General features: G+C 61.6%; 1 protein-coding gene across 1 annotated transcript; it reads left to right on the top strand.

Moving 5' to 3' along the window:
- Positions 1-6,164: 6,164 nt before the first annotated feature.
- On the top strand, positions 6,165-10,423 carry GOT1 (glutamic-oxaloacetic transaminase 1). The gene is made up of 9 exons (XM_075423543.1): positions 6,165-6,377; positions 6,635-6,816; positions 7,393-7,516; positions 7,749-7,861; positions 8,057-8,161; positions 8,742-8,892; positions 9,028-9,193; positions 9,320-9,462; positions 9,738-10,423. The coding sequence occupies exons 1-9, from the start codon at positions 6,263-6,265 to the stop codon at positions 9,875-9,877; spliced, it is 1,239 nt and encodes a 412-aa protein (XP_075279658.1). The 5' UTR covers positions 6,165-6,262; the 3' UTR covers positions 9,878-10,423.
- The last annotated feature ends 625 nt before the right edge of the window (positions 10,424-11,048 follow it).

Below are 11,048 nucleotides of genomic sequence, written 5' to 3' on the forward strand. Positions count from 1 at the left end.
GATGGGGCGTGCAGGGCCCTGTGGTCGCCGTTCCCCCTGCACCGCTTCAGCAGCGCCGTCCCCGAGCAGCCCGGTGGCATGGGGCGCAGGCATCGGGCACGGCAGCGTGCCGGCAGCAGCCCAGCACTTGCAGCACGGCTGCAGTCAGTGGCGAAGGAGGAGACAGCAGAGCCGTCGGGGCCCTCCCCGGCCTCATCTCCTGCTGGGACTTCCACCTCAAGCACAGAGGGGACAGATCTCCACCAGCAGCACCGCCACGACCGATTCCCCCATGCTCGTTGGGCTGCCCCATCCCGGCGCACCCTCCCCTTCCCAGCAGCTCCGGCCGGACCCCTCCAGCTGTCTCCACAAACCCAAACCATGAGCATTTCCTGTTCAAACATGTCCAATAAATAAATGGAGACATCATGCCACAAGCCCGTAAGTGACCCAGAGGCGGGTCCGAGGCCGGGATGGACACGACCACCCAGCACCCGACCCCCTGGCTGGGCGCCAGCCCTGCCTTTGTTTGAATTCCCGGGTGAGTAAGCGCTCGGCTGACGCCAGCCAAAACGCCATAAGAAATTATTTTTGATATTAAATAAATTGTTTTCAGTAAATCTGCTCGTACACCAAGGTCCAGAAGCTACCCACAGCACCAGGCTCCCTGCGAGGGAGCCGGAGTCCTCTTTCCTGTCCGCATCCTGGCACTGCCAAGGCACGTGCCCGAACCAGAGGGGTCCAGCTGGGACCAGCTGTGCTGCGGATGCCTCCGGCCCACTGGCCCCATGGGCGCAGCCAGGCTCCCGCAGCTGCCCGGCAGCCTGGGCACACCGCGGCGGAGCAGCTCCCTGTGACACACTGGGTGTCTCTGTCCCGAGGCACGAGCCAGGCTCACTGGTGGGGGGGAAGAGGCTTGGGCAGGGGGTTCGCTGCCTCTGGGGGTGGCAGTTATCTCCCCACATCGAACCTCCCAAAAGCAGCTTCCTTGGCTGTGCAAAAGTCCATGCCTTGACACAGCAGTGCCTGTCCTGCTCTGGGGCTGGGGATGCTCAGGGACTGACAGCCCAGCCTTTTCTCCACTGGTCCTCTGCAGCCTTGGGAAACCATCTTTAATGCACCGGGGTACCGGGTGTCAGCACCTGGGCAGGTCATGGTCCATGGGCTGGTCTCCTGACATCTGCCAGCAGGTGCTGATGCAAAAGGGAAAATTAGGAGAAGGCAGGTCTCTGAAACATGCTTTCCCAGCCCCAGTAGCTCATCCCTTGGTGAGCACTGGACCAGCCCATCCCTTGACCCTTTCTGGGCCAGCGGTTCTCCAAGGTTCCTGTGCTCCTGTGTGCCTGGGGGATGAGCAGATGCAGAGGAGGTGAGCATGGCCATGGGGCAGGTCCTGAGTGGTCCGTGGTCTGGGCTGGAACTTCAGGGACACCAGGACTAACATGCAAAATGGGTTTAAATAGAGAAACAGTGAGCCTCTGGCTGTGCCCAGGCAGCAGCGACAACAGGAGAGGTTTGAGCCCTATTGGGTTGGTGCATGTGTTCCTTCTCAGAGGTGCACAGGCTTTGTCCTTGCAGCTCTACGTTTCACTCTGGCTTTCAGGTGGAAGCAAAGAAGGTGGATTTGGAGCTAACCAAACTCTGCCATGGTGGCAATTAGGAAAAATACCAGGAGTATAGCTTCCACTGATTTTTTTTTTTAATTATGTTTTGATGAAACCAAAATTTCCTGTAGGAACATGGTGTTTAAAGGCAAAATTTTGCTGTTGAAATTTTCTGAAGCATTTAAAGAGGTTGCAATGTTCTTTGAAAGAAAAGATGTAGATGTTCTGCTCCAGAAGTTTCATTCAGTGGGGTGTTATGCTCTGGCGTTATAAGACTTCAGAAACTGAAATGCAGTGAAACCACTTTTTAAATAATTTGTTTTAGGGATAAATGGTAAATCTTTTCTGATTTGGAATGATTTCATTTCTTTACAGATTCTGCCTTGCTCAAGGGAAAATCCTGTTGCTCTCACGTACAACAGGTGAGAGTGGAGGTGGGATGATGTGCCGGGGGGTGCGCGGTGCCGAGCAAACGGCTACTGAGCACCCACGATTTCACCTGCAGCTCAGCAGAGCATGAACTGCTTTTTTTTTGGTGCTGGTGGGGGAAATCCCTGGTGCTCCCTATCTGTGCGTGCAGCTGGGCAGGAGGTGGGTGCTGCAGGGCAGTATGGCCGAGGGCTCAGTCTCGGGGACACCCGTGGGGCTCTGCGTGGACACTGTCCGTTGCTGGCCATGCTGGAGGCTGAGCCGCTGCCGGTGCCCCAGCGCAGCAGGAAGGCAGCAGCGGGGGCCCCTTCCCAGCCCCTGACGGTGCCCCTCGGCAGGACCCACGGCCCCAGCTGCCACCAGGTCTCGGTGCCATCAGCACTCACAGGCGCTGACAGACGGACCCGGCAAGGGGCTGGTGGGGGCCGGAAACTCCTCATCCCTCTTTATCTGCCCCTCACCCTGCTCTCTCATCTCCCCGTCACGCTCTCCGTCTCGCCTGGTATCTCACACTCCTATTCCCGCACCTCCCCGGCTGCTGGGGGGCCGCCCCCCCCTCCTCGCAGCACTCTGCAGCCAGGCACCGGCCCCACACTCCCCCATCCCAGCCGCAGTGCGGGGCCCCAGAGCCCCCCGGGACAGGCTAGGCTGGCTGCCCACGAGGAGCACCAGACCTGAGTGAGGGAAGGCACCTCAGGGCCCCCCCGTCCCATGTCTGCACGCTGAGCATCAGCCACAGCTGCGGGCAAGTGCCTGGGAGGGGGCTCCACGCTGGCGGTGCAGTGCAGGTTGGAGTGGGAGGAAAGGATCGGGCCCAGCTCAGCATCATCACGTGCGCTGGGGAGGTCGAGGAGGCTCGTTGCTCTCTTCCCTAGACGTACCGGCTGCTCCCAGGCTGGGGTCCAGCTGGGTACCAGCTCAAAACCAAGCATGAACCTTTCACTCGGCTCTCCCGGCATCCCCGATGCTCACCGCTCCAGCGCAAACCCGCCGCCCCAGCTGGGCGGGGTGGCAGCGGGAGGGTCGGGATCCGCCGTTAATGTAGCTGCCCCTAAACGCACTGCCAGAGATCAGCTAATCTGATAATTACAGCCACAAAAGCCATTTAGACAAACCATGACCTGACCCCGGGAGCTTGGAATGAAAACATTTTACCCTCCTCTGTCTGGATCCTGCACTGAGAAAATATCTGTATTCGGAGGACGGCTGGGAAAACAGCACCCGCTGGGAGCGGCCGTGGCTCTGCTCCCTGCCCGCACGCTGCCAGCGCCCGGCCCCAGCCCACCACGGGCAGCACCCCGGGGCAGGGCACCCCAAACCCTCGCTGCGATGCCGGGATCGAGGGTGCCCCAGCGCTGGGCAGGGCTGTTGGGCGAGGAAGAAGATGAGGCAGAGGCTGGAGGGGTGTGAGGGTGGACCTCGCAAGGGGGGCTGAAGGGGACGGGGTGAGCGGAGCTCACCCGCACCCTCCCGGGAAGCGTTTTTCGCAGGCCCCTGCAGCGCTTGCCAGCACAGGGCGGGCAGCAGCTGGTGCCTGGCGGTGCCTGCGTCCCTGCGGCAGCCTGAGCTCTGCAGGAGCCGCGCTGGCGGCCGAGCCCCCCTGCCTCTGGCTCCCAGGAGGGGCCGAGCATGGGGGGCCATGCCTGCGTGCGGCAGAGGGTGCGCGCCCGGCGGGCTCCTTCGCTCAGGGTAAGGTGTGCGAGCCTTCCCGTTGAGTGGCAGGTCATTGCTGGCTGTCAGTCGGAGGCAGGAGATGAAGGGAGGGATGCCTCAGGGCCGGCTCCCATGTTTCTCGTGCTTTTACATACATTTTGGTGGCACCCTTTGTGTAGGCTGGGGAGATGAAAGCTCAGGGCCAGAGGGATCTTGCTAACACACAGCCACCCGGCTCGGGGGCCCGGCAGCCTGCTGCTTCGTGCCTGTCTGTCTCGTTCCTGCATCTGTTCCCAGCAGAGCCCCACTCCGCACCGCCAAGGGCACGGGGTGCCGGCCGGGCTGGGGGCAGCCGGGCGCCCCGGCAGGTAACTCCTGCTGGGTCAGCGACCCTGGCCTTGCGGGCACGGGCAGTGGCACAGGCAGTCTCCACCGGACTGGCACCGCTGAGCCTGTGCTGCCCAGGAGCCCCCGAGGAAGCAGAGCAAGACAGTGCTGATTTGGGGAAAGTATTTTTTTCTTGTGACTGGCACCGCTCAGCCTGCTCCGGCGGTCCCAGGCAGTGGCTCGGTGCAGCCAGCTTGGCAGCACCCCTGCGCCTTCGTGACTTCCTTGCTCTGCACTGGGAAAGGGCCTGGCCGTGTCCCCAAATATCCCGGTGCTCTTTGGAGAGTGGTAGGATTAGAAACCAGTAAGTGCAGTGAGAGCCTGCCAGTCTGGGGACTCCACAGCGCTTCTGCCTGCTCCAGAAATAGGGTGCTCTGGGCAGCCCTGGTCGGCTGTTCCCACTGCAGCATCGCCCTTGTGCGGCAGGTTACTCCTCGTGAGCGGAAAACGTGACTCGCTCTGCGGTGGGCCACCCCCGTTTACCTCTGATGCTCCTGTTCTCACCAGCGGCACCCCTGCCCAGCACTGCAGCGTCCCTCACGTAGCAGCACACACAGACCTGAGGAAACCCAAGAGCCCTTCATCCGTTAAGTTAAGCTTAGGGGTAGGGTTAGATCTAAGGTCGGGTTAGAGTTAAGGGCAGGGTTTGGAGATGCCCTCACAGCACCTTGACCAGGCCAGGTGTTTGCAGGGGCTCACAGCTACGGCAGAGAGCCGACCTGAAGCCCTTTCTGGGTTTCCACGCAGCCCCTTCTCAAGGTCTGACAGAGGTTTTTGTCTGAGTCGGGTGAAAGACCCCACCAGGGCATCGCTGCTGCCTTGCTCCTCAGCCTTCCCACCATGCCGTCTCCTCCAAAGCGCCGCCGGGCTGCTTCCCCGCTCTCATGCTAAGCAGAAAGCGCACTGGGCAGTTCTCCCAGGTCCTGCCCGGAGCTGGGGGGCTCGGGGGCTCGGGCCGTGCCCCGGGGCTCCCTCCCAGGCAGCCGGGCCATGGAACCACCCTGGGCACAGGCGGGGGGCGAGACGCCGGGCCAGTTTTCGGAGGGACCTTGGCCCTTGGGGTTCACAAAGCGGGCGTACGGCAGCGGTTGTCCGCCAAGGCGTTTGAGGCCGTCCCATACCCCCGCGTTTTGTGTCAAGGGGGGGTCGCCCTGCCGGGGCTGCTGTTCGCGACGTGCTCCGTTCCCCACGAAGCCTTCCCCAGACGCCGCGGGGTCGCGAGTGGATCCCCACGAACCCCAAAAGCCGCCGGAGACGGGTGGCAGGTTCCTAACGGGGCCGGCCCCGCACCGAGGACGCGCGGGAGGAGCCGCGGGTGGGATGCTCGGCCAGCCGCGGGCCGCCCCCCGCCCGTCCCGCCGTGCGGTGCGGGGTAAGCGGCGGGGCGGCACCGGGCGGCACCGGGCGGCGGCGGCGCGATGCGCGGGCCGGCTCTGCCCTCTGCCGACACCCCCGGGCACCGCCGCCGCTCCCCCGCGTCCCCGGAGGGCCCCGCAGGGCTGGAGGGAGGCTCCCGGGAGCGTGCGGGAGGGACGCGGGGCTCGTCACAGCGCGGAGCCGGGAGAAATTCGGTGTGGCCGGGGGCGGGGCCGGGCGCTGGGAGAGAGGGGCCCCGAGCGCTCCCCGGGGGCCAGAACCAGGGCTCTCCTTAGCGGCGGTTCCCGGCGGCCAGAGGCTCCGGCTGGGAGCGGAGACGCCGCCGGGTGACCCCGGGCACCGAAACCCAGAGCGCTGCCGCAGGGCAGCGCGGCCCCGGAGCACAGCATCCCCGTGCCGCGGGCACAGCACCCCGGCACCACGCCGCGCCCCCGGCGCTGCAGCTCCGGGACACCCCGCACGCCGGGCGCCGCAGCCCCGCGCCCCCGTGAGGGCTCCGCGCCCCCGGCCCGCCGGCACCCACCGGAGCCACACGGGGGCGCCATCACGCGGCCCCAGGCGCTTCGCCCCGGCCAATAGGCAGCGCCTGCGCCTCCGCGCCGCTCGCGTCACCAGGCGCGGGGACCGCCGCCGGCCGGCGTCCCCGCCACGATTGGTTGCCCGCGCTCCGCCCGAGGGGCCGCGGGGCCGCCGCTGGCTGGTGGCAGGGGCGGGGCCGCCGGCTGCCCGCTGATTGGCGGCGGCGTGCGGCGGCCCCGCCCCGCCGGTGAAGGTGAGGGTCTCCTCCAGGCGCCGCGCGCCGCCCGTAACGGAGCCGAGGGGGCCGCGCCGCCATGGCCGCCTCCATCTTCACCGCCGTCCCCCGCGCTCCGCCCGTCGCCGTCTTCAAGCTGACGGCGGACTTCCGGGAGGACGGGGACGCGCGGAAGGTCAACCTGGGCGTGGGCGGTGAGTCCGCGGCCTCCCCCGGCCCGGCGGGGCCTCTCTCGGCGGGGCTGGGCCGGCCGGTGCCCCCGCGGCGGGCCCGGCGCCTGCCGGAGCGCCTGAGCGGCAGCAGCGGCACCCGGGCCGCGAAGGTCACCGGGAAGGGCGGGCGTCAAGGTCGTGGGGGCGGACCCGCGCCGGCCCGCCCGCCGGCCTCGGGTGTCGGTGCCCCGGGCGGGCCCCTGCGGGCCTGGAAAGGACGGGTCTCCCTCTCCCGGCAGCCTACCGCACGGACGAGGGGCAGCCATGGGTCCTGCCGGTGGTGAAGAAGGTGGAGCAGCTGATCGCCAGCGACCACAGCCTGAATCACGAGTACCTGCCCATCCTGGGCCTGCCCGAGTTCCGGGCCAACGCCTCCCGCATCGCCCTGGGTGACGACAGCCCCGCCATCAAGGAGAACCGGGTAGGTGGTGGGCGGGGAGCGCGGTGCTCGGGGGGACGCTGGGGTCCCCGGGGCGTCTCTGCAGCAGACCGAGCAGAAGAGCACGAATCTCGGGAGTAACTGCGTTTCGGGAGGATTTGGGGATTTTCTCTGACGTGGTCTTTGCTGGTTGTAGGGTACTCAGTGAACCTGTGTACTTGGAGCTGTTTGTGCGAGTAGTTGTAGTTTTGGGGAAAGACCAAATGTGGGCTGTGATTGGAATTTGTTTTTTTCCTTCGTCTTTTGATGGTTCCCCCTCTGGAAACCGAAGCCATGTAACAGACCACCTTTCCTGAAACAAGCTACTAGCTGGGAATCCGTTCTGTGCCAAAACGTAGCAGGAATAACTGGTGTATATTTATAACGGTAGAAGGTGTCAGGATGGGCCTGAGCACTGGAGGAGGTTGAAGGCCACCGGAAGGGGGTGGTGTCCTGGCCAGGGTGACCCCAGGGAGCACGTCTGGGATCCTGTCTTGCTGCGGCAAGCGCCTCCGGTCTCTGTGCACCAACAGCCAGGCTGACCCGGGTGGACCCTGCCGGCAACTCTCTTTGTTGCAGATTGGAAGCGTTCAGTCCTTGGGTGGGACAGGCGCTCTGCGTATCGGCGCGGAGTTTCTGAGGCGCTGGTACAACGGAAACAACAACACGGCGACCCCAGTCTACATCTCCACTCCGTCCTGGGGTGAGTGCTGTCGTCAGTGCTGCCGCCTCCTTGCAGGGGGCCTGTGGGTCGGTGGGTGAAGGAGGAGTGGCCGGGGCCTGGGCAGTGAAAGAGGGACCTTCCCCGTGTGAGGAAAGGGAGCAGAAGTGTTTCTGTTGTGTATTTTGGTGATGTTTAGGCAGATATTGGGACTGGAGAAGGTGGCTTGCTGGAGGTGGGACTTGCTTTTTTAAAAAGTGGTTTCTTTCCTCAGAGAACCACAACTCTGTGTTTGTGGATGCTGGCTTTAAAGATATTAGAACCTACCACTACTGGGATGCTGCCAAGAGGGGTCTGGATCTCCAGGGGCTGCTGGATGACATGGAGGTGAGTAAAACTGGCATGGGGTGGGCTGAGCTTGGTGCTGTGCTGTCAGCAGCAGGCTGGGCTCTTGCGTCCTGTGCCTGGAAGTGGATCTCTGCAGAAGAGACTGCCAGTGCCCAGAGCAACACTGGGCCTCTCCCTCTGCTGCGGGTGCCCAGTCTCACCTGAGCATATGACCGAGACCTGCTCTCTCCTCAGAAAGCCCCAGAGTTCTCCATTTTCATCCTCCATGCCTGTGCGCACAACCCCACGGGCACAGACCCGACTCCCGACCAGTGGAAGCAGATTGCTGCTGTTATGAAGGTATGGGCTGCTGCTGGGGCTAAAGCGGTGCTGAGGGGACAGATAGTTCTTGAGCCAGCTGGAGATGGGCTGTAGGGAATGATACGAGACATGGCAGGAGCTGAAGAGTCCCACAGGGCAGATATTGAGGGAGAGGCTGGCAGGATGCTGGTCATCTGTGCTCAGAGAATAGAAGCATCCCGGTTCTGCTCATGCCTCCAAGTTCTTGCTTTCAGACTCCGTGGCATGGGCTGCAGTGAGGTTTCTCATGCTGGAAGGATTCTCCAGGAGCACCTGCTCTTCACAGGTGCTGGATGGTAGGATAGAAGGTGGTGCATCTCTTGCGCCCTGTGTCCTCCCGAATGGGGAGGAGGCAGCGGCTGTAGTTCTCTCCTGCATTTGACCTTTTCTTGGCCACTTTAGTCTTCCTATTCCTTTAGCCCAATAGAAAGAAAATACCCCAGTCTGGTGTTGCCGGACAAGGTTTTCTTTGTATTCACCTGGAAGCTCAATGGTCTTTTTTCCCTCCTACAGGGACAGCAGGGGGTGAAGTGAAGGTTGTGGGGAAAGGGTTTCCCTCTAACACTGTTCCTCCTTGCAGCGCCGGTTCCTGTTTCCGTTCTTCGACTCGGCGTACCAAGGTTTTGCCTCTGGCAGCCTGGACAAGGATGCCTGGGCTGTGCGATACTTTGTCTCCGAGGGCTTTGAGCTCTTCTGTGCACAGTCGTTTTCCAAGAACTTTGGGCTCTACAGTGAGTGTCTGGCAGTAAGCTGGCCCAGTAGTACCATACCCAGACAGATGGGGCTGGCATGCTGGGGGGTGGGGAGAGCTCTGCTTTGCCGTGATGTGTGGGACCAATGGCTCACGTCTCTTGGCTTGTCTGCAGATGAACGTGTGGGGAACCTGACTGTGGTGGGGAAGGACGCAGACAACGTGCAGCGTGTGCTTTCCCAGATGGAGAAGATTGTGCGTACCACCTGGTCCAACCCTCCCTCCCAGGGAGCGCGCATTGTGGCAACCACACTTTCCTCCCCGCAGCTCTTTGCCGAGTGGTACGTGTCGCCAGGCTGGTGGGAGAAGGAGGGGGGGAAGTCTGTCTTCCTGAGAGGCAGGCTTGGCCAGGTGGCTCCAGACCAGAAAGGTGCCTGTCCTCACGCTCTGCATCCTGCCTACTGCAGGAAGGACAACGTGAAGACGATGGCAGATCGGGTCTTGCTGATGCGGTCAGAGCTCCGCTCTCGCCTGGAGTCCCTTGGGACCCCGGGCACCTGGAACCACATCACAGAGCAGATCGGCATGTTTAGCTTCACAGGGTTGAACCGTAAGTACCAGTTGGCCTGGTGAAGGGAGGGTTGGGCGAGGACAGTTTTGCTGGGGCTAAACTGGGCTGAACCAGTCCAGGCAGATACCTCTCTGGGACCTCACTGGAGTCCTGGTATCACTGCCTCTGTGCCTCGGCAGGAGTGAAGCATTTTAGTGGCCAGTGCTGGGAGTGTTCTGCTTGTTGCAAAAGACTCAAGCATCTCTGACTGGTTCTTTGGGCTTTTCCGAGCTGTGGGGTCAGTGCTCTGACCTGATGTCCAATTGTTTCCCCAGCTAAGCAGGTGGAGTACATGATCAAGGAAAAACACATCTACCTGATGGCTAGTGGGCGCATCAACATGTGTGGCCTGACTACCAAGAACCTGGACTATGTGGCCAAGTCCATCCATGAAGCTGTCACAAAAATCCAGTGAAGCACATGAACAACCAAACCTACGTGAAGACACCAAAGCAGTAGTGTGTAGTCCGTTTCTTTCCCTGCTCATGGCTTGCCTTGTCCCACACCTCTTGGGGTTTAATAAAGATGGGAGCAGTAGCTCGATCAGGGATAATCATCTTTTGACCTTTTTGAAATACCCCTTGCAGTATGGTAAGCCAGTGTCCCCGGGAGGGTGGGGGCAGCGTGTGCCACCCTGGCTCTTGTTTGACTGACAGCAGCCTGTTCTTTGGGCATTTAGAGCTGTGTCTTTAGCACATCCAAACCAACTCCATGTAACTGATCAGTTTGATCGAGGCGAAGTCTGGTGCCAGTGCAATGCGTTGAGACAACAGCCGAATCGTTTGGGATCTTGTACGGCTTGTGAACTAAGGTGACTCAGTAGTATTTTGGGGAGGGATGAAGCTGTTGCTGTCTTCCACTCACCCCGAGTTCTGAGCCTTATGTGAGCAAACATTCTTAATTGTGATAATTGCTTCTTTGTGTTGCTGACAAAAAATTAAACCTCCATCTCTGAACAGTACCCCCGCCTTCTGTGATGTGGTGCCTTCAGGCTGTGCTAGCCTCCTCCCAGGCTGAGTTTAAAGCCTCAGCATCATGGTTTGTCCGCTGGGTCTTACTTTGTTTCGAGGCTTTCCCTTTCTCCCTTGTGGTGTGTTGCATCTCTAATGGTCACTATGGCTACTAATGGCCACGGCCCTACTGGGAGAGCGTAGCTGCGAGCTCCTTGTGACTCCACATGAAGCTGGCCAGTTCCTCCCATGTCCATCTTGTGTTCCTCTTTCCACCCCCCTGCCCTGTGTTGTCCAGCCTGTCCTGTCCATCTGTATGTCCTTGCTTTCTGGATGATTGTGTGTTACCCAGCCATCTGGCCATCTCTTCCTGGCCCAGAGCTCCTGGCCTGCCACTAACGTGTCCAGAAGTGGATCATTCCTGTTCCTCCTGCTCAGTAGGCCCCTGGTGAACCACCACCTCCTCCCCCTGGCTTCAGCAGGGCCTGCCAGCAACAGCCTGTGTTTCTGGCACTGAAAAAGGGCTGGGACCATCTGCTTCTGCTCGCTGCAGTCACTGTTTGCGGATCTGTTTGTGAGCTGATATTACCACCTTGATAGAGCAGCCTCCTGCCAAGATCTTGGTGAAGGCAACAG

The sequence above is a fragment of the Opisthocomus hoazin genome, chromosome 6 (assembly GCF_030867145.1).
Source record: "Opisthocomus hoazin isolate bOpiHoa1 chromosome 6, bOpiHoa1.hap1, whole genome shotgun sequence".
NCBI classification, from domain to species: Eukaryota; Metazoa; Chordata; class Aves; order Opisthocomiformes; family Opisthocomidae; genus Opisthocomus; species Opisthocomus hoazin.